Source organism: Opisthocomus hoazin, chromosome 1 (genome assembly GCF_030867145.1).
Source record: "Opisthocomus hoazin isolate bOpiHoa1 chromosome 1, bOpiHoa1.hap1, whole genome shotgun sequence".
Classification (NCBI taxonomy): Eukaryota; Metazoa; Chordata; class Aves; order Opisthocomiformes; family Opisthocomidae; genus Opisthocomus; species Opisthocomus hoazin.
Genome location: NC_134414.1, coordinates 71,285,476 through 71,313,299, shown reverse-complemented (window position 1 = coordinate 71,313,299; position 27,824 = coordinate 71,285,476). Strand labels below are relative to the sequence as shown.

At 42.3% G+C, this 27,824-nt stretch overlaps 1 protein-coding gene across 5 annotated transcripts in view; it reads right to left on the bottom strand.

Moving 5' to 3' along the window:
• Positions 1 to 27,596, bottom strand: part of ATP11A (ATPase phospholipid transporting 11A) — a 138,781-nt gene extending 111,185 nt beyond the window's left edge. For all 5 annotated transcript variants that reach the window (XM_075424899.1, XM_075424908.1, XM_075424918.1 and 2 more), the window contains exon 1: positions 27,453 to 27,596. In XM_075424899.1, coding sequence (XP_075281014.1) covers positions 27,453 to 27,491 — 39 coding nt within the window. In that variant the 5' untranslated portion in view covers positions 27,492 to 27,596. The remainder of the gene's footprint in view (positions 1 to 27,452) is intronic.
• Between the last annotated feature and the right edge of the window lie 228 nt (positions 27,597 to 27,824).

Genomic DNA, 27,824 nt, shown 5'->3' with positions numbered 1-27,824 from the left:
TGAAATGCTTTTTTTCCTCCTCAGTCCAAAAGGTGCTCAGGCATTGACCTATGTTTCTGGGTTTCACTCCTCGACAATGTGGCTGAGGGTCTCCCGGGACAGCCCTGGGAGGGGCCTGGACAGGGTTTTCCTTTCTTCCCAGTGCCTAATTTGGGATCTCCCTGCTTACTTGTTGTGCCTTTGTGTTCCTGTTGTAGTTTAACCCCACAGCTGGCAACTAGGACCTGACAGCCACTCGCTCCCCCCTCCCTTTCTCCCCCAGGGGGAGAGGGAGGAGAAATGGACAAAAAGCAAAAATCATGGGTTGAGAAAAGACAGTGTAATAAAACAAATGAAAATATAATAACAAATAAGCAAAACACAGAATAGTTTTTTTCTCTCACTACCCAATGACCAATTGTATAGCCAGTCCCCAAACAGCAAGCATAGAACATGGAACTCACAAATTTCACAGAACTCCCAAAAAAAAGACCAAACTCAAAAAAGTCTGAACTCCCAGAAAAGTAGAAATGGTTGAAACTCCTAGCAAAAGAGTATTCCTGTCCCCCAGCCAAGCCCCCCTTCATAAACTGAGCATGACATCTGTGGTATGGATTATTTCCCCTGGCCAGCTTGGCTGTCTGCCTGGCTGTGCTCCCTCCCAGCTCCTGCACGCCTCCTCATTAGCTGAGTACAGGAGACTGAAAGAGGTCCTTGATTTCTTAGCAACAACTAAATACAGTTGTCAACTTTCTTCTAGTACTAAATCCAAAACACAGCAGCTCCTGGGAGGAAAATTAACTCTATTCCAGCCAAAACCAGGTCAGTTCCTCACACGCTGGGGCACAGGCCTCTGAGGGGCTGATACCTTCCGGGATGGACCCCTGAATACCATCACACAAGGTACTATTCAGGCACCTCCAGCTGGCATTGTCTCTCTGCACTCCTCTGTGGGTGCGCAGGCAAACTTTTAGTACATAATCTAACACTTTGTTCACCTCTGAACACTTCACTTGAAAGCTCCAGGAACATGGGAGATTAGAACCGTGTAAGCAGTTTTGATACACTGATGCAAGTGCAGTAAGCAATTAGAGTATCACATCATTTATCTTTTCAAATCTTGTGATTTAAAACCAGGCATCCTCAGTTTGAGCTGTGTAATTTACCTACCCCTTTTAAAGTAAGCAACAGCAGTAAACAGGAAAAATTAAGTTACTTGCATCTGATTTGAAATCTCAGCCTGAACACAGGTAAGTTATTTTAACACATTAAGCAGATGCATGTTTTCTTTTAACTTCTCTTCAAAGTACAGACTTATCAGTGCTGACACCTGGCTAATGGTTAAATGGAAATCAGGTAGGTAGAAAGCATTAGCAGGCAAATAACTCTACAGTGCTTTCACTGCCATCACTGCTTCACCCACCCTGCTGCACACCAGACCACTTCTGCCCGTCCTGTCAACGGACAGACCACCTGCTGGTCACCTGAAGAACAGGTCAGAAACATTTAGGTTGGAGCCGACCAAGATCACCAAGTCCAACCATAAACCTAACACTAAACCACATCCCTAAGCTCTGCATCTATACATCTTTTAAATATCTCCAGAGATGGTGACTCCACCGCCTCCCTGGGCAGCCTGTTCCAATGCCTGATCACTCTTTCAGTAAAGAAATTTTTCTTAATATCTAATCTAAACCTCCTCTGTAACAACTTGAGGCCATTGCCTCTTGTCCTATCACTAGTTACTTGGGACAAGAGACCAACACCCACCCCACTACACCCTCCTTTCAGGTAGTTGTAGACAGCAATAAGGTCCCCCCTCAGCCTTCTCTTCTCCACACTAAACAGCCCCAGCTCCCTCAGCTGCTCACAGAATCACAGAATGGTAAGGGTTGGAAGGGACCTCTGTGGGTCATTTAGTCCAACCCCCCTGCCAAAGCAGGGTCACCTACAGCAGGCTGCACAGGACCTTGTCCAGGCGGGTCTTGAATATCTCCAGAGAAGGAGACTCCACAACCTCCCTGGGCAACCTGTTCCAGTGCTCCGTCACCCTCAGAGGGAAGAAGTTCTTCCTCATGTTCAGACGGAACTTCCTGTGCCTCAGTTTGTGCCCACTGCCCCTTGTCCTGTTGCTGAGCACCACTGAAAAGAGTTTGGCCCCATCCTCCTGACACCCATCCTTCAGATATTTATAAGTATATATTAGGTCCCCCCACAGCCTTCTCTTCTTCAGGCTAAACAAGCCCAGCTCCCTCAGCCTCTCCTCGTAGGAGAGATGCTCCTGTCCCCTCACCATCCTTGTAGCCCTCCGTTGGACTCTCTCCAGTAGCTCCTCATCTTTCTTGAACTGGGGAGCCCAGAACTGGACACAGTACTCTAGATGAGGCCTCACTAGGACAGTGTAGAGGGGCAGGAGAACCTCCCTCGACCTGCTGGCCACACTCCTCTTGATGCATCCCAGGATGCCATTGGCTTTCTTGGCAACCAGGGCACACTGCTGGCTCATGGTTAAAATGTCATCCACCAGGACACCTAGATCCCTCTCCGCAGAGCTGCTCTATAGCAGGTCCACCCCAAGCCTGTACTGATGCATGGGGTTGTTCCTCCCTAGATGCAGGACCCTGCATTTGCCTTTGTTGAACCTCATCAGGTTCCTCTCTGCCCAACTTTCCAGCCTGTCCAGGTCACGCTGAATGGCAGCACAGCCTTCCAGTGTATCTACCACACCTCCCAGCTTGATGTCATCAGCAAACTTGCTGAGGGTACACTCTAACTCTTCATCCAGGTCGTCCTCATAAGACTTATTCTCTAGATCCTTCACCATGCTTGTTGCCCTTCTCTGGACACTCTACAGCAACTCCGTGTCCTTGTTGTAGTGAGGGGCCCAAAAATGAACACAGTACTCCAGGTGTGGCCTCCACCAGCGCTGAGTACAGGGGCACGATCACCTCCCTACTCCTGCTGGTGTCTGTATTCCTGAGACAAGCCAGCATGCCATTGGCCTTCTTGGCCACCTGGGCACACTGCTAGCTCCTGTTCAGCTGGCTATTGACCAACACCCCAAGATCTTTTTCCGCCTGGCAGCTTTCCAGTCACTCCTCCCCAAGCCTATAGCATTGCATGGGGTTGTTGTGACCCAAGTGCAAGACCCGGCATTTGGCCTTGCTGAACCTCATACAGTTGGCCTCGGCCCATGGAGGTGAAAGATTATAACTTTAATTTTAGCTGATAAATCTTATCAGAAAGCCCAGTCTATTGCGAGCATTCACTACGCAAAATTCTACTATCCACTGTTGCCACTAGGTTTGAGGGACCCTGGATAAGCTGCTCATCCTGTCTAGAACTCAGCTTTCGCATTGCATGTGAAAAACTTGTCCAGCTCTCCCAGATCTGGAATCAGAGACAGCAATTCAGAAGTACTTCCTTGTTAAGTCTTCAAGCGTGTCCAGTACAAACCCAACTAATCTCCCAAGGCCAAAATTAGAAGAATTCTTGAATGTGTGAGTTACCTATCTAATCGTTATTAGAGGGTATTTTCCTGCTTGTTTCTAAAAAGTTTTAATTCACCCGACCAATTATATATGTGATGGCTTATCCTCCTTAGAACCAGGAACACGAATAGCTACCTCCTTACAATTCAGTCCACAAATTGCGACACAGTCAAATTGAAGAAGCTTAATCATCTTGTTTCATGACAAAACTGATTGCTTCATAATTACAAGCTACATATCTAACAGTTTGTTGTTTTAGTCATCCTATTAACCAGGTGTTCTTGGGAATGTAAAGCTATCAGTTGCAGTTCATCTTTCAGCTTTAATATGCTCAGATGACCTGATGCGATACCTCAATCTTTGCTTTTGCCATTTATGTTCAAGGCCTTAAAGCAGTACAAACTTGTTCTTGAGAACACTGAACCGCACACCAGACCCAACGGAGCACCCTTCATTCTTTTTTTGGTTGCTTAGACTTGTCTTGGAAGACCAATTCAGATGCTAAACCAAATATCTCAATAAACAACTGTTTACTTGCCTCTGGGAGACATTTGTCAAGCTCAACTTTCTCAGTAACAGGCCTGATGACTGCAGAAATAAGAGCAACATTTTTCCCTTGAAGCAGACTCAGAGTGTGTAACACCAGTTAAAAGGAAGGATGCTTCACAGATAGTATTCCTGCTGGAGAACACAAAGAGGAAAGGCCATTCCATAAGACATCAGAAAGCTATGCCAGTAAGAGAATGAAGTTACTTATCCACAATGCATAACAGCAGCCTACATGATGCATTACAACATAAAAGCTTCTAAAGTCCACATACAAGGAGTCGAGATTATTTTAAGAGGCACATCCTGAAATATCTCTACAGTAAAAACAGATTTTCCTTTATTACTACATAGAAGTAGGGTAATGTCTACATGTACCATCACGATGTGCTGTGAGGGATTTATCCTCTAAGATTAAAACACAGTTATCTGAAGGGTGCAATACTGAATAAAGGGCAGTATCTGCCAAAAAAATTACTGAAGCTTCATTTTAAGTTCAAACAATTTACTTAACCATACTTTAGTGAGTTTACCTTTTACTAAATGGCATGGTAGCATACAAAACCATGAGATACAAAGTAGAGACAAGGAAAATGATTAAATTTATTTTAGAAAATATTTCCTAACTATTCATGCAGGCAACACCTCCTTCCTCCTCCATTTATTTCCACCTCTACTGCTGCAAAATCAAATCAAGAGTCACATTACTCTAGGGCATCAATAGTATAAATACAGCACTGTAGAAAAGAGTCATTTCTATCTGAGCAGTTGCCTCGACTGACTAGGCTTTTATCAAACTCTCCGTAGTAGATGAGTCTAACGTTAGCACTGCGGTACACAGTAATACTGCTAATCAATAGAACAAAACATACTTCACAGTGTATTCATCAGGGAGCACATACTGTGCTCGATAGAAGCCTTCAGGGACTTCTGCAGAAACAACCAGAAAACAATACTTACTTCTCTTAGTTTCTGACACTTCTTGACTCCTGATACCTTCCAGATTCCTAGATATCAAAAAGATTTCTCTTCATGCAGGGAACAGCATCTTTGAATAAGTGTCCTAACAACCAACCTGTGGAACTGGTCCTAAGCAATCTCTTGGGTTTAATTTTTAAGTTTATGCTTAAATCAATTAACACTGCCAAGTGTTTACTTCAAACATTTTAAATAGTTGAAGTAAGAAATTAAAGTCCCAGTCCACAACATTATATGCTCTGATCAACAACTGAGTATTTTATACTAACTTCAAAGTTTCACTCCCTCCTCACCAAACTGCAGCTCTTCACTTGCCTAACACTCTTCCATGAGAATTGTTTTTCATAACTGGAAAAGCGCATGACCCACCGCCACATCAGACCACCAAAAGCATGAAGAGAGTTCAATGACAACACAAAAGTCCGCATGCACCTGCAACTAGTCAGCTAAAAATAATCAAGAATATGAAGGCCTTCTGCAAGAAAAGCATTTGCTCAATGGACAATCTGTTTCTAGCTTGTCCTCCTTCTACTGAAAGCATATGCTGACGATCATTAACCATTTTGGAAGAATCTGCTTCATCACCTTTCTCTAGAATGCTTTTTTTTTTTAAAATCAGAAAGCCATCTAAGCTAGTAGTTTTCCTCTCTTATTTTGCTCTCTTCTTTAAGGAGTTAAACATAGCAAGAAAAGTACTTTATTTCAGTGTTCTTACATCAGTCCCTGTACAAAAAAAAAAGAAAAAAGCTCCACTAAACCAGGAGCATACTCTGAAGTGCATATAAACAGAGTAAAACTCCTGGAATTTATGTTTGGCTCAATCTTATGCAAGAGTTTCAATACTCCATTCCCTACCAGCAACCCCATTTTAGCACTTCAAAGAATCCTAAGTATACTCAATGTTAACACTCAAAACTTGACAAAGTACAGACCACTTAAGAGCTGTAGTCAGATCAATTCTGCTGTTAGCTTACCAAGTGGTAGATTGGCTTTGAAGGTAGCCCTGGACAAGAAGGCTCCTACGTAAGACACAGGATTTTCCTCCAACCCGGAGGACATAATGAGCCTTCCTAGAAAACAGAAAACTAAAAGCAGAGCACGCTAAGAGAAATTCTAGGAGGAGGTCTCAAAATGCAGACACGGAAGGACACCAAACCGCAAACATTTGCTCATAAAAGGCTCTTGAGCATAAAACCCAGGAAACGGGTTTCTCAGAAGTAGACAGTGGCAGGAAAACCCAAGTGTGGATTCAACCAGACACGAGTCAGAAATTGCTGTTTAAGTCATTTGATTTTTCTGCAGTAGACATGAGAGATAGCATTAAAACAATCCACACAAAACCAAGCACATTTTGTTATTTGGCAAAAGGCCAAATTATTTCAGAAGCACAAGAATTGGTGCATTCAAATAAAGGAGACAGGAAGGGTTACTCAGAGAAGGAATACAGAGACTTGGAACAGTGATCCAACTTTCATTTGGTCACATTTCATTTCCTCCTCTGAACATCTATATCCTTGGTATCTACAGCACGCAATTTGTTTCCACAAATATAGTTTTATAGGTATATCTGAATACACAAACATACAGAGTATACAGCTATATCTTCATTCCCCAGAAAAGAGACAGCTTGAAATAAATTGTCAGGTCTATTCCATGGGATGTTTCAGAACACAAACAAGTAAGACCTGTAACTGTTTCCAGGTGCAGTAATATTAACACGCATACATCTGCTATCATGTCTTTCATTAAGGATACAGCATACACAACAACTGTCAGAGTTTACTAACAGGCTCTATTTCAGTCCCCCAAAACAGCTCAAAACTTGTCAGAAAGTGCACAGCCCTGGAAAAAGCTGATTTCACATCTCTTCTATTGAAGGATTATCACAATGAAAAAGCTGAGTTTGATTTCATCGTATTTCTTGTATCCAATAATGTCCACCACTTAAACACATCCCACTACCACATTCTGAAGGAAGCCATGGTAGACTTAAAGTCAAACCTAATGATCAATTAAAATATAAATCATGAAAACATTTTTATTGTTGTTGTAACATATTTTATAGTATTCAGGTGTATGTTAAGACCAGGTTATACTCTAAAACGTAAAAAAAACACCTCAATAGCATAGATTTTATCTTCCTGTCTTACCCAAACCAGAAATATAATAGGCTTATAAAACAGTAACTATCCGCATTTTCAGAGGTGGTATTACTTGAAGAGCAATAACATCTATTCCTGGAACTACTGTTTTGAAAGCTCACTGCTACAGACATGGAAAACAGGCAGCCAGATAGACACGTACCCTGTAATGGCTTTAGAATAGGTTTATTTTAAAGGCAAAGGAAGACAGTACTGCAATCCCACTGAGACGCAATATGAAGCAGGAACTTCATTTTTACAGAGCTTAACTTCTATGGGTGCACTTTGCATCTATCTTTCCCCATTTGCAAAAAAGTGAATTTGGATAGTTTATGTTAGAAGTTGCTGGACATACTCATGTATTTTTAAAGACAATAATGTGCTTTCACTCCAGATACTCGAGCTTATGAAAGGCAACTTCTGTTCTTGTTTGGAGCATAATAAGCAAGAAATGAAATTAATACTAGTACATAAAAGTAAATCCCAACATCAAAAGTAAACTGCAGAGTTGAGGCATGAAAGAAGGCATGTTTGAGCTTTTTATTTGAAACAGGGTTATTACTCTCAGGAACAGCCCTTATTTGTTTGCCAGGCAATCTTGCTCATTCTCTGTTTTAATGTCCTAAAAACTACAGGGGCTTCTCACCAGGCCAGGATCACATCTAAAAGCCTACAGTGAGCTGGGTAAAGGCCATCTCAGTACGTGTCTCCCATCACTAGCATACACTCAGTTTTGAAATAAAGATTTATTATCCCTGAAGACAGCTGTGATCCCCAGGCAAAAAGAAGAAAAACAGAAACAAAAAACAATCACAAAACCAAGACCACAACCACACACCTTTTAAAATGGTAATGCTGAAAGCAAGTACATTCTGAGCAGACAGCTACCTCCTCATATGGCTGGCCCTTGCTGCAAGAAGTAGGTAAGCTCCCACCTCCAGAAGTCTTCACATTTCTCCTCAATCTTCTCACTCTTTGTTCCATGCAACAGAAATGGAACAGTAATACTGAGGAAGGGGAGGGGGGCCAGGTACAGGGTGTCTTAACTGATTAAACATCCAAGGCTTGAGCTTCAAGCTTTATGTCTCAGGGCAGAGGGGTACCCATATGGTTTCTGTTTTTCTTCTGTAAAAACTTTGGTATCCTTTACCTTACACACCTCACTAGTTCTGTTCACTCCTTCCCTGGTCTCAAGTAGTCTGCTTGCTTTCCTTTTGTATTTGAACTAAGAGTTAAGACTGCTTTTCGCATGTTCATTTACATGCTTAAAGCATCAACCATACTTGATTCACACACTTCCCTCTTATACTGAAGTTGTAGCTATACCAATAATCATTCATCATCTTTAAATGCTAGTAAATCAAAAGGGAAACTTATGTTCCCATGAAAATTAATTTGCATGGCTACCATCTTACAAAAAATTTTCAAAAAGTGACAGTTCCACTGATAAGATTATCATACAATAGTAAAGGTTGGAAGGGACCTTAAAGATCATCTGGTTACAACCCACCTGCCATGAGCAGGGCCATCTTCCACTAGATCAGGTTGCTCAGAGCTCCATCCAACCTGGCCTTGAACACTGCCAGGGATGGGGCAGCCACAGCTTCTCTGGGCAGCCTGTGCCAGTGTCTCACCAACCCCACTGTAGAGAATTTCTTTGCAATAACTAATCTAAATCTGCCCTCTTTCAGTTTAGAGCCGTTCCCCCTTGTCCTATCATTACACATCCCTGTGAAAAGTCCCTCTCCAGCCTTCCTGTAGGCCCCTTCAGGTACTGGAAGGCTGCTATAAGGTCACCCCGCAGCCTTCTCTTCTCCAGGCTGAACAATCCCAACTCCCTCAGCCTTTCCTCATAGGAGAGGTACTCCAGCCCTCAGATCATCTTCATGGCCCTCCTCCGGACCCGCTTCAACACATCCATGTCCTTCTTACGTTGGGGGCTCCAGAGGTGGATGCAGGACTCCAGGTGGGGTCTCACGAGAGTGGAGTCAAGGGGAAGAATCCCCTCCCTCAACCTGCTGGCCACGCTTCTCTTGATGCGGCCCAGGATACAGTTGGCTTTCTGGGCTGCAAGCGCACATTGCCAGCTCATGTTGAGCTTCTCATCCACCAGTACCCCCAAGTCCTTCTCCTCAGGGCTGCTCTCAAGCCACTCTCTGCCCAGCCTGTACTTGTGTTTGGGATTGCCCCGATCCACGTGCAGGACCTTGCACTTGGCCTTGTTGAACTTCATGCGATTCAAGCAGGCCCACCTCTCCAGCCTGTCAAGATCACTGTGGATGACATCCCTTGCCTCCAGTGTGTCAACCACACCACACAGCTTGCTGTCGTTGGCAAACTTGCTGAGGGTGCGCTCAGTCCCACTGTCCATGTCACCGACAAAGATATTAAACAGCACCAGCCCCAGTACCAACTCCTGAGGCACACCACTCGTCACTGGTCTCCACCTGGACATTGAGCCATTGACTGCAACTCTGAGTGCATCCATCGAGCCAGTTCCTTATCCAAGGAGTGGTCCATCTGTCAAATCCATGTCCTTCCAATTTCAAGACAAGGACATCATGCGGGACAGTGTTGAATGCCTTGCACAAGTCCAGGTAGACGATGTCAGTTGCCCACCCTTCGTCCACCAGTGCTGTAACCCCGTCATAGAAGTCTACCAAGTTGGTCAGGCACAATTTGCCCTTGGTGATGCCATGCTGGCTGTCCCCAGTCATCTCCTCCTTATCCATGTGCCTTAGCATGGTTTTGAGGGTGATCTACTCCATCATCTTGCCAGGCACAGAAGTGAGACTGACTGGCCTGTAGTTCCCCGAATCTTCCTTTTTTCCCCTTTTTAACAATGGGGGTGATGTTGCCCCTTCTCCAGTCACTGCAGACCTCCCCAGACCACCACGACCTCTCAAATATGAGAGTGGTTTGGCAACTTCATCCACCAGTTCCCTCAGGTGCATCGCATCAGGCCCCATGGACTTGTGCACCTTTACTTTCCTTAGGCAGTCTCGAACCTGGTCTTGCTTACAAAGCAAGCTCTCCTAAAATTGAATCAGCTGAAGTATGGAGCAACAGAAGGACTTCCAACATCCAACTTGTACTACAGCTACCATCTTGGATGAATATATATCACCCTCAGCCACAGAAGTGGGATTACTTAGATTTTTATCATGCTTAAAACCCACCTACACCATTATGTCTTAACTAAACTGAGACCATTACTCCTGCCATCTGTGTATCATAAACCAAACAAACCCAATCTCGTTATGTGCAGCATTTCATAAATAATTTAGAATGGCAATTTCATTTCCTTTGGATCAGGACTTTAGCCTGCTGAGGACAAGAAATCTTTACTACTGTTATTAAATATTTACTATATGGCTGTTCTGGCATCATTACAAGAAACACTGCATACAAATGTTAGGCATTAGAAAAATACAAAAGCTACATTTAAAACATTTAAAAGATGCTGGCAAACGGACAGTAGCTGGGAAATGCAAATAAAGCTGACAGCCTGACTTTCACTGCTGATTCTTTCCAGGACAAAGAGCAGCCACACAAGACAGCTTAACCCTTTGCTTTAGGGTGCATATGCGTCAAGTGGTCTTCCATAAAATGGACATCTGTCACTAGCTGAAAAAAATTTAACTAAAAACATTTTTAGTTAAACAAAAAGACAGTCAACTTGTTTCCACATACAGCTTTCCATCAGTGTATGTTACAAACCTCAAAAGGTCACAAGTGCTTACCAACTTCATGTATGCAACAGAAGTATATCTAGCCCCCCTCTGCCTGCAACATTTCTACCTTCTGAAAAGCAAGCTTAATGAATCTAACTAGGAGTGTAACATCCAAAAGACAACCAACACAGAGGCCTTAAAGTAACACACTATCTTCAGTATCCCATCCCTTGTCACCAAAGGAAAGCATTATGTTTTATTATATATTATTGTTTAAGACTGTTTCACCAAGCTTCACATAGCTGTCCTGGCAGTAGTGATATAACGTTATCTCAAAGCAACAGGCACACAGCATTATGATGAGACTCTGCAATCCCATTGCAACTCCCAGGTTTAAAAGCGTAATTGCTTATCCCAGTCAGAGTTACTGCTTGCACTACAGCAATAACCACCACCATTGCCCATTTCTAGCAGGACTCGGCACACACTGTAATGCAAGGATTTTCCCAAGTAAGTCTCCAGTAAGAAGCCAAAGGAACATGCTTCCCTTAGCCACTTGCTCTCTCTACAAAAGTGTTAGAAGACAATATTAATTATCACAGTCTCCTGCAAACTACATGCTTGTGACAATGAGCTTCCATATTTTAAGTTTTGTTGACATGAAGCAGTAGCAACCAGTGTCCTCACAAAAACCTCCCAGCATAAGCATCAGTTCATTATTTAGATAAACGAGAATCTTCAGAAACAGACCTCCATAAGACTAAAATAATGCTGTCTGGGAACATTTTCAGGTGATTCTCCCAGCTAGAAAACAAGATCTGTACCTAGCAGACCAGGCCAAACTTTCAAGGCCTTCGGTCTCCAGACAGCGAGGCACCTATTTCAGAGAATAAAGGCATCTTTTAACCCCCTTCCTAGCAACATGCAACCAGGCTGCGGCACTGACCACTCTGCAATCTATTTCTGAGCGCAGAGGGTGAATACACTAACACTTCCCCATTGTGAAGAATGAAGTAGCCCTGAGCTACTGTAAGCTAACCACTACTGTGCTCAGCACCAGCTTTCAATCTTCTTTGGCTGCCAGTCTGAACTGCCACTTTCAAATGCATCAATCGGACAGACACCCACTAAATCAGGAACTGCACTTCTTCCTAGCACAGCCTGCCAAGACAGCTGCACTCTTTTCAGTACTAATGACTTGAGAAGGTACTAAAATAAAGTTTTGGCACTGATGTCCACCAAGAGAAGGTATCCCATCATTACTGGAGATGGCTATCATTGTGTTTTTCCTTTTAGTGTAAGAGTCATGTGAAAATATATTTAGTAACCTAGTATGGCATAATCCTTTCAATCATCTGCTTCAGCTCAGTTGGAGGGAGATAACAGAAGCACATTTTGTTGGCTGTAGTTTTCCAAGCACCAAAAGCAGTTGGATCTTCAAAGGAAGTGAGGGTCAATTCATTCCTCCTGCACAAGGCCCACCGCAGAGCAACAGCTGATTTGGCTCAGCTGGACATCAGATGACCCAGATCAGACTGTTGGGAAGGAGGGAGGCAATTTCTCTGTCAGGCCAGGAGAACTCTTCTGGAGTTCACTATGCCATCTCCTGTAACTTCTCAAAAGGGATGCATATGGCAAGATAGACAAGCTAGTGCAAAGAATAACAGAGAAACCCTACCGGCATAAGAATACAGACTCAAGGAGGATAACAGTGGAACAATGAATCAAGAGACCTGATCAGAAAGAGACCTATAAGGAAGGCTTTTCAGAAAAGACAGGAACCAGAGTAAGATTAGCTGAGGTGGCACTAAAGGGAAACAAAGGCACAGGAACAGGATCTTTCTGGGCTTCAAGACCAGTACATTACCCTGAGACCTTGTACAGAAGAACAGAGCATCCTGAGCCACCTGCAGAAGAAGCAAAACTGGACAAACAGTACTTCAGCAAGCCATGTGACCCTGTTACAGGTACCATCCAGAACAAGGGTTATACACTTTCTGATATTGATTATAGCTAGAGCCCAGACTCAGAATTTAAGCCTTTTCAGGAATGTCTACAGTGTTTTAAAGAGCTGCTGGAAACTGACTGCATGCCCATGAACTATGCAAGGTGAGAGATGTGTTAACACATTTGCTAATGAAAATAAACATTTTTAGCACAGAGCAACAGCTCATTTGTTTTATGTAAATGGGTAGAAAGGCTGAGCCCAGTATGGAAGGAATATTAATCTCGGAACTCTTCTTCAAAGAGATGAAGAAAAGTCTTCCTCCTGGAGTAGTATGTCAAGAGTTCCAGATCCTCTTTTAGAACCTGCATCTTTTAAGAGTGCATCCCACAACTGAAACCACTTAGGCTGGCAGATTTGTTTTTTTTAAAGAGCAAATGCCAATCAGAGGCAGGAAAGCTGGCCTAATTTGCCAATTTAGTGGTCACATTCTAAATTAAAGTTCAGCAAGCTTCAATTGACCACATAACTGGAGAACAGAAAAGTATTTATAGCATGCTCTCCCTTAGCCACCAGCTCAGAAACCACAGAAGGACACATTAACACATGACTTGAAGCACATGATATCAAGCCCTTAAGCTTCTGTTTCAGCCAAGGACTCCCTCTCACTTCTGTGGAATATTCTTTCACCTTCCTTCTCTCCTTGCTATTTTAAAACAGACATAGAAACCCATTGTATTAACATGCCCCAAACTATTTTAAGAAAACGTAAGCCAGGTACACTGAGACCAAGGGGGTTTTGCTTCCATACTTGCCTTCCAAACATTCAAATAATCTTCACCTCCTTTTATTGAACTTAAGGCATCAGAAGCTTTCCAGAGCTCCTGTCAGCTCTTAACCCAGTAAGAAGTCCTTCAAGAACAGTTTACAGCCCGTTATTGTAACCCTTTTTGTTATGGTAATGGCATTGAATAAGTAAGTCTGACACAGACATCCAGAGTTGATGCTATTTTCTATCATCTTTCACTCATTCCCACGCTCCCCAAACTGAACATACATGTACTTTCAACACCTAAATGCAGCTCCAGAAAAACTTCTCAGGACACATGTACCCACAGTCAGTACTCCATGGTGACACAGCTATCTTGCTGTGAAAGCTAAGACCAGCCAGCATAAGTCTCAAATGCACCAAGCATTGTCACACTTTTTGTTACTAATTCAAGTCTAGTAGCTTTTCTCTTCCCGTCTCAGGTCACACTTGCACATCAGCAGCTTCCCAGTTCAGTTATATGCACGAAGCTTCTTTAGGCTCCAGGAGAAAAGTTCCCCACCCACAGCTCCCTACCCACCTTAGCTAATCACTACCATCCTCTTTCAAAAAGGTTTTGGCTTCCTCAGCTATTATGAGTATCTGAATTAAGGAACATGAATCAGTCAAGCTTAACAAATTACACAGTAGTTTGAGAAAAATCCTTTTTTTTTTAAAGGAAAAGGTTTTGGAATAGCCACATGATTAATTAAAGCCAGTAGGGAGTGAGGACAATAACTGGGTATAGGCTGACTGCATTAACTTCTCTTTAACTGGAACAACAGGAGGCAGGAGAAATACTTCAGCCTGGTAAGGTCCACAGCTATTAAAGCCTGCTCCACCTACAGTAGTTTTTCTTGAGCAGATGTACACAGGGAAGTTGCTGTGAACTCTACTATGGCAATCTTAAAGCATGAATGAACAAACACACAAAGTGGTATAATTACAGCTCAGAATAACAACCTGTGGAGTCTGCAGGTTATTGCTAAGATGTTATGCAACTTTCCCTACAGAGCCTGTTTTAAACTAGGATGTTGTCTTATTGTCATCTGCTCAGAGATGAAAACCAAGATGCTGCAAAAGAGGCAAGAGAGTGCTTTCTCCTGTAAATTAACACTAAGCAGTAGTCAACGGTTCTTATTTTAAAATCATAACAATGGTGGTTAGAAGGGATCTCTCCAGATCATCTGGTCACTTTTTATCTAAAGAAAGGCAAAAAGCATGAAGCATTTTCAGACTAGTCTGACATCAACAAATGTATTGTTGCCTGTTTTAGAAATACCAAGTTTAAGTAATTATTTTCAGAACTAATTAATTCGAAATATCCTTACTGAAACATATCATGTACAACTTGTCTTCATGCAGAGAAAACCTTGGCTTTTAAGCATTTACACTGGCCTTCACACGAAACCAAACAAACCTTCCTTAACCAGTCTCTCACAGTTGTCTGTGAAAGGGTTAAAGGTGCTATAGGATTTCATAATCTTAAAGGATTCCTGTGCTGGCTAGCGTCCTTATTTCAATAAAAGGTTTTCTTCTATACACATGGGAGGAAGTGCTAAGCATATAATGGCTGTTCCATTTCCACCCCCCAAGTCATCATACTTTGATTGCACTTACAACTTTGAGAAGGTCAAGACACACAACATGCAAGTGCTACAAGGGAGTGCACATCACAGGGTTAGTTTGAGGAGGAAAGGCTAAAGTTATTTCATGGTTGGTTTGTTTGTTCTTAAGCAAGATTTCTTCCAACATGTAGTTCCCCAAACACTTCCCATTCCACAAATCATAAAGCTTCTTGACATTTATAGAAAGTGTTAACTCCTACCCCTCTCCCAGTTACTACTTTTATGACAGCAGATGCTACCCACAAAACAAGGCAGCATCCCATAGATGTCAGCAACTCGTCAAATCAGCCCTGACTCGGTCATTGCTCTGGGATGTCCCTGCATCCCAGTTAGAAGCACTATCACCCCAGCACTTGGCAGCACTCCTTCCCTCACAGTGAAACCTGCTACCACTTCACCCATTTCAGCTTCAAATGGGGAGCAACAGTTATCTTATTAGGAAGGCGCCCACATATGCTCATGGCCCAGTGGTTCGTCACTCAGAGAAGTAAAACAGATGTCTATCAACAAGCCAACAGCACTTCTGAAACAGAAGGGAAAAGAAAGAGCAAACCTGTCTCTATTGCCAGAGTCCCTTCTGACAGCTCTTACAAGATTACAACAGCTATATGCCACTGCACCAGCCTGCTTAACATTTCTGCTTTAGTCTTTTCTACACACCACAAGAAACTGAAGAGCAGTCCAGATCACACCTTTGATGAGTTTAAGGAAGAAGTGGCACAGTGCAGATGCCTGCAGCCAGCAGCAGCACCACGAACTGTTTTTCCACTCCTGTGCTGCCACCCAGCTCCAGACAGCAAGTTCCGTACGCTGGAGTGTGGGGACTGTAAAGACCACTGTCAGATTCGTATCTGTGTCTTGGAGATGCACAAGGCAAAAGCAGAAACGTGAAGAGTAAGTGGCACTTTTCCCCCCTCATCATAATATTCTTCAAAGACCAGCTAAAAACCACGTAACCAAGCAGCTGCTATTCTGCAGCAAAAAGTCACTGTAAGAGGAATTAAGTGGTCTGACTGGGCACAGAGGGAGAAGGCAAGAACAGAAGTCCATGCTACAGTCTCCTAGCCTTAAAGGTTTGCAAGTATTTGCAGTATTAATAACTACAACAGTCCAACCAAACTTTGCTTGGCTTTTGTCATGATTTCTAACATACAAAAAAGCAAATGCATGTGTAAAAGCATTGTCACTTTCAATTTAAAAATACCTTATAATTTGTTATATTCAAGAAAATAGCACAGGAATACTGACATTTTAGTTCCATTTGCCCAGCAGAAATCTAGCCTCAAGTAATGTTTTAAATTTTTTTTTTTTAAAACATATATGCTGACATAAAACCTCTTTGAACGAGTTACAGCAGATACCATTAACAGTAAAAATGTTAGCTGTAACCTTCTTAGGAAGGAAGTCAGGGGCTTAAGAACCTTCCTTTAAGAAAAAAATAATCCTTTCAAATTTGAGACCTCCTGGGCTGAAAGAGACAGCACATGCAAAACTATAATCCAGGTTGCCCTGCATAAATCTGTGCTTATACCTGCTTGTGTTCACTGTACACTGCTTCACAAAAGCATGTGAAGCTTTCCTATTGGTTCGACATCATTAAAGCCATTAAGTAAGGAAGTTTTGCCTTCTTACATCAGACAAAAAACTTACAGCCTCAAGAAGTCAACATGTTCATGAATCAAAAGTGACCATGCAGTTCAGGGCTGAGGATAGAGCTTTTTCCATTTTCCCTTTAGCTCTCCCCCTCCCAGGGTCAATACAAAAGCACCTCCTTCCAGATTAGGCCTTCTGGTCACCTGACAACCGTAAGCAGTCTGTTAACAGTGTTTAAGAGATTAACAATACTACAGCATTCACAGGTGAAGTTATGATAAACCTGTGGGTTAGCTTTGGGGTTTGGGGTTATTTTTTTCCCCAGTCTCAGAAGGTGAAAGAATTCTGTAGCTGCACTCAGTGACTGTCACTAAATAAAATTTTTATCTCAGCTTTAGCCCACCTGCCCCCCATCCTGCCCACCATGATATTAAAGACCAGCCATATATTTACATGGCTATATATAAGTTCTACAGAGGATATACATTCCTGCAAGGAGCTTCAAGTCAACCAGAAAGAGTGGATTTGTTTAGAATTCCTAGAACTGCTTTTGTTTAAGGTAGTCAGCAACTGAAAATCCGGTTCAAAACGATAAAAATACTAAATATTCCTAAAGATGAGACAGTATAAGACAGTTTAATGTTTAAACTAATATATAGATTTTAAAATAACTTGACAATGCAATACTTGAAGTTACCTGTGAAATCTTTGATTTTTTTTTTAAGCCTAGATGAAAATAAGGTTTTCATTAGAGTTAAGCTTTCCAAAGTTCATACTGGTGGTCAGGAGGCTAGAATGTGAAAAAAATTTTTAAGTAACTCTTAAGATCACCCTTACTGTTCATGAATTCCACTGATAATTCAAAGCAAAGGAAACTACACATAATTTACTAGAATGGAGCTGCAGCTATTCCGTAACACACAAAACACCCATGAAGAGCATGTCAGTGGGTTCCTTGTTTACAGAGAAAATGCTGAGCATTAAACTACAGAAAAGCACTAACACTAATCAATCAAAATCTGCTTAGAGTGTAAGGAGTCTTTCTGACCAAAGCAAAATGTCCAGCCTGAACTGATTTACATTATATTTCTGCTAGCATCAGCATAAAAGTTAATTTTTCTTTTAGTTATGCCTTGGTCAATAAACTGTTTTGAGCCTACCTTTGCAGCATCCTCTCTCACACATATTGTATTTCACATAATAAAAGAGTGTTTTTACATAGGCACATTTCACAGTACGATTAAATGGTAGTCTAGTTTAAGAGCTTTCATGGAAGTTAAGTTTGAAATAATCTCTTCTCCCTCTGAAAAAGATTTTTTCTTTAAATCACAAAAGAAGCAGGACATCAACTTGCCCAACAATGTCTCCTCCACATTTGTTATACTCTACCCAAAAAGTATCTAGTGATTGATACACCATTTCTGTTACTCACCAGTAAAGTTTGATACTAGGGCCATCTACACAGCAATAATACACATCTACAAAGTCATAATGATAGCCTAAAAGGTACTACAATTAAAACATCTGAAGGCAGAAGGCATGCAAAGACACAGCATCAAGCCAAAGCCATAGGCAAAGACATCAGATGCATTTTAACAGAAGACTGCCACTCTCCTTGAAGTCAGCTTTGGGACCCCAGAGCCAAACACTCCACTTATTCAGGAAACACCATCTATACCAGTCTGAAAAATTACAGTTTATTCAACTCCAAGTCACCTCATGAATAAGATGAAATAAATAGACTTCAGCTTTTTCTCGACCACCCTTCTTCAGGCGTGTTATCATCCAAACACAAGATCAGATCAAACTCCCTAAACTGGTGCTCTGCAGAAAACAAAACTAAAGAAACTATGATTATCAGTAGCCTACCTACAAATGCTAGTAATACACTTAAAATTGCAAGAGCATTTTCTCAGAGGTAAGTGTCACTCAACTACCTTCTTTGTAACTTCATAGTGTACTATCTGCATTTCATGGAATTCAGTCAGTTCTAGCATCTACAGGGTGGATTTGGTAGCCAAACCTTCTTCAAAATACATGCAGCCATTTGTTCCCCCCCAACATTAATCATTATACTGTCTTATGCACATCATATGTTCCAGTAACAGTAGTATTTTTCATTATTTTATTTTGTACCGACCTCCTGACAAGTATAGCAGTTTAATGTTAGCTATCAAATGTCACTGCTGATTCAGATCCACCTCAAGAGAGGCCACTTATATTCATCATGAGTGACATAAAATAGTTATACAAGCACAGATCATGGATACTAGCGTTTGTACTTCATTAAAATCATTTGTGCAAACAACTCATTAATAGTACCTTGAAAAGATGTGAAGAGATATGTAAAATGCTAAGCACGAACTGCAAGTTGCTAATGCAATTCAGATAACAAGAAACTCATTTCAGCTCATCTACATGTCTACCTCACAACGTAAATTAGAAGCATTAGAAAAAAAACTACTGGGTAAACAGTTCAACTCCTTCCCTCTCCCCAGTTCATCCACACAATTCTCTCTGGACAAGTACTTCATACACAAAGTTTCTTTTTCTGCATATAACTACTTTGATTAATCACACTAATTTCAAACAACTTTATGGGCGCATCAGATGTACTTTTCAGAGGATTTTGCAACATCCTATCTTAGTGGCAAAGTAGAGGAAGAGCCTAATTGTCCTTAATCCTCTATTTAAAATAGGTTAGATGAAATCCTCTTTTGACTGAAGCAAAGAGATTAGTCAGTGCCACCAGGAAAAAGAAACACTATTCCCCCCTCACCCTGCCCTGTATCTAGACGAGTTGAATGATTAATGAAGGAAACAAAATTAACCAGTCTCCTATTTCAAAGAGGGAAATTAGTCTATAGGGAAGAGCAGAATAAATGGAAAAGTGTCCCTACAAAATTGCCAGATCCTTCAGCTTTCACACTTGTAGTAACTACCACGATAACATACGTAAGAACAAGCATCCCCAGAACACTGTTTCACAGTCTACCTTAGCAGCCAGACAGAAGAGCAGGCATGAAGCCATTTTTTTTAAATACCAATACACATCTGAATCCCTGATAAATCTTGGCATAATTCTTGACATTGCTAAGTGAAGTGCATACAATTTCAGGAAGTACATGTGCACGTATGCAGATGGTGGAATAAAGGGGTAAATCAGCAGTAGCAGAAGGAGAAGCAGTGTAGAACATTTAAGTAACAAGAAAAAAACAACCCTAAGACACAGTCATCATAGGCTTGTGTTCACACCCAGTTTCCTCACGTGACATAGTAATATTCTTACCTGAAAGCATTGAACTACCCTTACAACTTCTCTTTATGGAAGAGCTGGGTAATACGCTCATTGCTGTCCTAAGGAAAGATGAATGCACAGACAAATTAATATCCAGATCTGCAACGGTATTTAGGTGCCTTATAGGCCTGTGGTCTTCTGTGATGTTCCAAATAAACTCCCCAGCCACCAGCTCATCTCATCATTTTCTTAGAACAATCCAGGCCAGGATGCCAGCTTCCTCCTAGAAAGAGTGCCTTTTTTAATGTAGTATCACCAAGACTCAACACTTCCAAAATTAAAATCAAAGTTAAATTGAAAACAAAACACTTTTCATGCTGAGAGCATGTTTGTGCCACAGGCTTCTCAGAGTCACTCCTGAGAGGGAACTAAAAAAAACCCACAACTCGTGTCTGTGATACAGAACAAGAATCCTTGGTTTGCCTTGTCTACCTGCAGCTGTTGCCATGGCAATTATAGCAGAGAAGATAATAGCATTCCAGTGTCATTCCGCCTCATAGCTCAGGAGGAACTTCAGCTGAAATGTCCCTTGACAATTATACAAATAGAAATACTACATTATCCTGTGTAACAGTAAACCAGTAGAATAAGCAGCACTATTCTGGAAAGATATAATCTGACTAAAAGACTTATGAGGACAAGCAGGCTATTTTGTTAAAAAAAAACAGTACAGTTGAATCCAGTTGCATAACAGGTGCCAAAACATCTGCTCCGTCTCTTCTGTGGCACAGTTTTCTCCCAATTTCTTCCCTGACACACGTGAACATGGCACGGAGGAGGCATCTCACCATCCATCAGGTTGCAGCCCCTCAAAAACACAACTGTTTTCTAGTCACGCTTAAACCTAATCAGATTAAACAAGTTTATTATCCCCATCCTGACAGCACAAGCAGTAGCCAGCTATTATATTTGTGGAATGTTTTACTTGTCAGTTCAGTTACTGTTTTCTAAGTGTTTCAGGTTTAAAAAGCAGACTCATTAGAAAATCTCATTCCACCTTGGCACTTTTCCTTGTTTCAGCTACTACTGCAGGACAGGCACAATGAATGAATGAGAAACAGCTGAGATGTTAAGTTATAAGCGTGCTACATTGTACCTTGCCCTGTTCTATTCCCAAAAGTGACTCTGAAAGGGCTTCCTGCTTTCAGTATTGGTACTCTGGGGTGCTTTAGAAAAGACATAAAAGCAGAACTGTATTAAAAAACATTATTTAAAAAAATAATCACAAAACATGCTATTAAAAGACAAAAGCAACTACGCAGTTCTCATCTCAGAAGGGACAAGTATTTCTGATGCTAAAAATGGCAAGGTTAAAAGTTCTTGATCTATTTTAAGTTCCTGAAATACTTCTACGATTTTGATGCTCCAAAAGCAATGTTTTCTAGTATCAGAGAGCATCCGATGAGTGCAGATGAGCAATATTTTGTAGTCAATAGCAACCAGCTTGTAATATGTACTCTGGCTTCCTGTAAGTGAGCTGTTTTACATACACAATGTCCTATTTTCATTTGTTTATTCTGAAAAGAAAAAAGAAAATCATGTTTTTCTTGTGTAAATTATCTAATTTATGGGGTAGGGGGAGGGGAAAAAAAACAAAGCCCATGCAATTCTCCATGTTTATTACCCCCCAGCAACAAATAATTGATGGGGGAGTGGAGAGTGTCTGGGGTTTTTCCTCAAGCCTCGGATTATACTAAAACATCTTGAGTACATTACAAAACCAGAATGAACACAACAAGAGTCACTACTAGTACACAGAGCCAGTTGGATTTGCAGAAGCGCCACACCCTGTCAGTCACGATCCATGTTCAACAAAATTACCTTCCGAGATAAGTAAAGCTTTCAGACTTTGCCTTTAAATGACAGGCTGAAAAGTTTGCAGGCAGCACTCCGTATCGACTCTCCCCTGCCCCCTCCCCCACAAAGAAAAAAAAAAGGCAACCAGGAGAACAAAGCAAGGGTGCTTGGGGAAACAGGAATTCAGAAGTTACTCATAGTGTTAGAGGAACTTCGTTGCACCTTCCACACAAAGAAGAACTGGTACCCACAGAGAAGCAGATACGCAAGGGGAAGCATCTCAAGTTTCAAGAAAACATTGTGACACACCGACTTCCACAAGAAATAACAAAAAATGCATTACATATCCAGTATAGAAACAAACACTTCATAAATTCAAGTTACTAATTGCTGAGCTGTGAATACAGGCATAGCCCGCATTAAGAACATCTTTTGCACAGTCAGGATAGTTTACAGACACAGAGTCAGTATATGCATTCATATACATGACACTTAAAGCATCTTAAGATTTTGTCAAATTATATCCCTGGAATTAACAAGAAGTCAAAAGAGTTTTTTTAAGTCACAGCTAGAAAGAAAACGGTGTTTATTTTAACAGGCGCCCTGACTAAAACATCTAGACAGTACTAGTTTGATACCAGTCTGCAAGGGTGCAGAGAAAGCCAAACGACAATGAGCAAAAGCAAGAACTGGAACACAAGGGTACCCTCATATGTATTAACTGAACTTAGACTAAAAACAGTAGGTCATCTGAAATGCTTGATAAATGGACTGTCCTTTTAGACACAAAAAATTCCAGAGCACCAAGGCTTACAATTTCAACAACTTTCAGGTCAAAGCAGTTAAACTTTGCTGTATCAAAAATAGATGAAGAACCCCGAAGCTTGATATTCATTTACGTCTACTAAGACTACATACACAAGTAAAATACTTAGGAAATCTAATTAGAAAACAGTTTTAGCATCATCCTGGCAATAGAAACAACAAAATTGTCTAAGCCAAGACCAAAAACCATGGGCTGCCATGAAATTTAGCAGAGAACTTTCTAAAAAATGCTAATTGAACTTCCTGGTTAGGCTAGTCAATCACCTTCTCAAACTACAATTAAAGTTGACCCACTTGTATAAAAGTGAAAAACAAAGCATACATTTGTAAACTCTTATTCCAGCCTCCACAAAAAAGATTTTTCAGAAATATCTGCAGAACTAGTAGTCCAGCAGCTTCCCACAGGCCAGAGCTGTAATAAATCACTGTTCCTTCTGGAAGCAAATCTGCTGCTACACACATTTAGAGATATTTACACAGACAACAAGTACTTAACACCCAGATCTAATCCTGAAGTAACAGGAGAACACGAAAGAGGAGAAGCAATAAAGTGGTAGGATCTCCAAATATACTACATAATGCAGGCAAAATTGTTCAGTAATACAGACCTCTGACCCAGCAGTATTTATTGTAGAACACAAAATTGTCAACCTGGGCATGAGCTTTTACTGATGAGGGCCAGCTGTCTTACAGAACAGACTGTCACCATAGGCTGCAAGATGTTTAGCAACCATTTAGCATCCAAACATATGCTAAGGAGTGACATTTTTCCAGATTGCCCAGATATATTCAAATCCACAATATTCAGGAATATCCAAATCCACATTCAGCCACAGACAGCTATCGTGAATACACAAAAGATATATGCACATGTTTTAAGGAAAGTAAATGTTCATTTTGTGAAATATAAGATGTCATCAAGACTTGTTTTAAGATTATTAACCATCTCTTGACTATAAAGAGGAAGAATTTCTGATGTCCCAAGATCAGCAAGAAATAAAAGTTATCAGAGAAAACTAACACAACTGCAGTTATAAGGGCAGAACATTGCCTAATGATATCCACACAGTGTCCCACATAATCAAACTAGAAAACAGAAGCTAATCTTGCACAGACACAGTTTTAATCATCATTGTATGCTTGGTTTTCTCCCTAAATAGTGCACTGCTTAATATTAAGCTAACAAGTTCTTCTCATTACTGAGCACACAGCAGGCTCTGCATGACACTTACAGGACAGCACACACTAATTCCGTATTCTCAGGCTGTGAGTCTGCTCTCCCAGGGGCTGCACATATACTCTGGGGAATACACAAACAATCCAAGGAGAAGACAGAGAAGCATGTTGTCTGATGTAAAAGCAACATCCAGAAAAAGAAGTTATATTTTTATAGAGCATGTGACAACCAGTACACACACACCCCCCCGCAAGGCAATTTTCATACTACCCCCACATAGCCATTATTTCCATTATTTGGAAGAGTAAATTCAACAATACAGTTGCCAAAATTTATCTTATTTATTTTATTGTGGAAGTCTTATTCAGATTGTGTGCCTCCATACAGTGGAAAAGCTGTATATAAAGATGTTTCTGTTTTGTTACTTAAAGATGCCTTTACTACAGCTCATACAATTTGAAGCAGTAAAATATAGAGAATGATCTCATTAGATGCAATTAAGAAAAGTTACATTGCTATATTTCAGCTTGAAGGATCACAAAGCATTTAGAAAACTACACTGAACTTCATGTCAGCTGTACTGCAGCAAAACACCTTTTATACAGAAAGTTGTTCTTCAACATTCCTATGAATTGTGTATGGCTGCAGTAATGGTAAGGGGAAATAATAGCTGAAGTGAAAACAAAACAAACAGAATTTGCAGGATGGATATAAAGAGGCAGAACAACAGAATGTCAATTTAGAAATTCAATAAGAGAAAGACATCATGCCTCTGTCCTTCTAAGAGGCTACACCATCTCTTGGTGAAGAGATATTAACTACAGCATGACTAGCACGCTGAACATGTACCTTATCGAACCTAGGTCACTGAACTGTTCCAGTGCCGGGAAGATACAAAGAAAACAATCAATGTAGCTAAAACAGCAGGCAAGTATCTGAAAATGCGAACCAGGAAGCTGACTTCAACTTTAACTGACAGCACACAGTCATCATTATGCTTCCATGGGGCCTTGGAGATATGCACTACTGTGCATCACTTTAGGACAGTGACTGCAACAACAGTAAGGGAAAGGGGAATGCAGGCATCTTCACAATCAGGACAAGAACTCTGGTATTTAATTTATGCCTTTATATCCTACAACATATAGTACAGCGAAAGAAATGATGCAGAACCCTTAGAAACCATCCCATTAGAAGGCTCTCTTAGTAAATCACATAGCAACTGTTTGTTATCCCAAGAACCTACCACACCACTGTCAAGAGCTCCCAGCTACCTCAACATCATCTCCAGCCTGCATCAGCCAGAGTTCTCACAGTAATCCAGAGACCAGCCTGCTCTGTGAAGGACCTGCAGCTGAACAATTCCAGGAGACAATTGGCAGAACAGAAATTCATAGTTATAGGACCTTGATCATTTAATAGTTTCTGCATAGATTTTAAGTAAACCCAAGCTCGAGCTTTCTTTGATATAAGCACAAGATATAACTATCCTCTCCGACTCTCCTGCAGAAGTGTCACTGCCATGTCTCCCTTATTAAAAAGCATCTTGGAAAGAGGCAAGCACATCTACACTTACGAGGCATAGCTGCTGTGTACAGAGCTTGAGCGAACAACTACGGAGTGATACTGCTGACGTGCATCTGCTACTCACATATAGCAGTCAGTTTCAGGTTCAGCATTCAAACTATTAATTTTCATTTTCACTGCTGCAGCTGTATAAAAATAGTTGAACCATGGAGATAAAAAAACAAAAAGAAAACACAACACATACGGGCATCAGCTTACCAGATCTTAACGGCCTTATTGAAACAACGAACACAAATTTACTTACAGCAGCTTTTTTCAAAGTGATCTTTCCTTGGAAGAAAGGATTCAAAATCAAGAAACTGAAGGAATGCAAAAGAACAAGAAGCAACAGGTGAAAATACACAAGGCAGCCTGGAACAGCTACGCAATTATCTAGACATAGCCTATTGGCATACATACAACACAGAAAGTAGTGTAACCTATGAAATAGGAACACTTCCTCACATGGGATATAATAATGTTTCATTAAGCTTTTAGACCACTGAAATACTCTCATCAGCAGCGCAGGAAGGTGATGACAGTCCATAACATAAAAGCTCAGGTTCCTTGTTTTCAACATATTGTTTTCTAGCGTACATCCAAGCCTGTTTCTCTCATATCTGATACTTAAGCCCACTTTGAAAGGGAGGTTAGCAACAACGTTACGCAGCAGGGATTTAGAGACCACAGCATGTTCTCTGCACAATGAATGTGCTATTTGTACAGGCTCCAGATGCGAGCACACACACAAAAAAATCATTAAACTGAATCCGACAGTCAGATCAGCCCTGACACATCACTACACCCAAACCCATCCTGCCCGCTTCGAGACAGACCCCAGCACAGTTCACCTGAGCTTTGCATGTCCACAGAGACTACTGCTTCTCCTACACCTCATTATGAGTATTCTCCTCCTTCACTCAGTGCCACTTTCTAAGGATCCACATACACACAGCTGCTTTCAGGACTCATCTCTCCATTCTCTCCTCATCCCACATAATACCCTACTGTAAACAGGAGGAAAAGAAAATCCACAGTCGTTTTTCACCTCTGCTACTTTGGTTCGTTCATGCTTAAAGACTTCAGCCTGTACTATGTGGAGATAGCTGTTGACATGCACAAAACTAAGTGTATTTAGTTTTGCTTGGTCAGAGCATGAAAGTTTCCTTACAGTACTTCCTGCACGGGAGGAAAAGCTATATGCATTTGAAAGTCCCAGTTGTCTCTCCCTATCTTTTTAAAGTTTCTTCTGCACCCAACAGCAAAAATTTGCAGCTGCCTGGTGTTGGTGGTCCCCAACCCTTCTATTGTATAACCCTGCCCTTACTGGCACTGCACCTACGTACTAAAACCCTTACCCTGAACACTTGCCAGGGGTTCAGTGCAACCGGATTCGCACCCACAGACGCATTTCAGCCTCCACCCGGGTCACTCAGACGGTGCGGGTGGGGGAAACACGCACCAACTCACTCTCCCTTCAACCGAGTTCAGCGCGTTTGAACCTTACTATTCACATCTACAAAGACTCGGGGACCCCTCCGACCATTCGTCGGTGTATTTAAGCTGGGCAATTCCACAGAACGCAGCTGGACTGAAACCGCACCGCACGGAGAAAGGGGAATTAAAAAAAAAAACCAACGACGACAGGGTAGAGGTTTTATCTGCCCTGATAACTACATACCTCGGCACACCGTAAATTGCAGTGCGCTGAACTTCAGGTCAGCCCGCCGCGGTTCAGCGCGGGACAGCCCCGCAGCTGCTACCCGGGGAGCGACGCGGAGGGAACCCGGTAACCCGCACCCTGCCCTCACGGAGGAAACCGCGCCAGCCGGGGAACCGCCGAGCTCCCAGCCGAGCCCCCCCCACCGCGAGCCGGCGGCCCCGGCGCCCCGCACGGCTCCCCCGCCGCCGGGGCTCTCCCACCCGCTGAGGGGAAGCCCCGGAGAGGGCTTCCTCGGAGGCGGCTCCGGAGCCCCGCCGGGACGGGCCCGGCCGGCGGTACTCACGTATCGGCTCACGAGGGTCCGGAGGAGGCTGCAATCCATGGCGGGCAGGCGGCCGCCGCTGCCCGGGCACTCAGGACCGCGCCGCCGGGTGCTCTCCGGTGCCGCCGGGCTCCCTGGCTCGCCTCACTTTCCACATGCGGGGAGCCGCGCTCGCCCCGCCAGACCGCCGTCACCCGGGCCCGGCGCTCGCCGCCGTCCCCGGCTACGCCATGCGGCGGTGGCGGTCGCCGCCGCCGCTGCGGCGCGGCGCCCCGCCGCCCCTCATGACCCCCGGCGCCGCCGCCGCCACAACACTTTCACGGAGAGAAGGCGGAAAGGAAAACGGCCGCCTCCGAGTCAGCCCGCTCCCGCCCCCGCTGCCCTGCGCCGCTC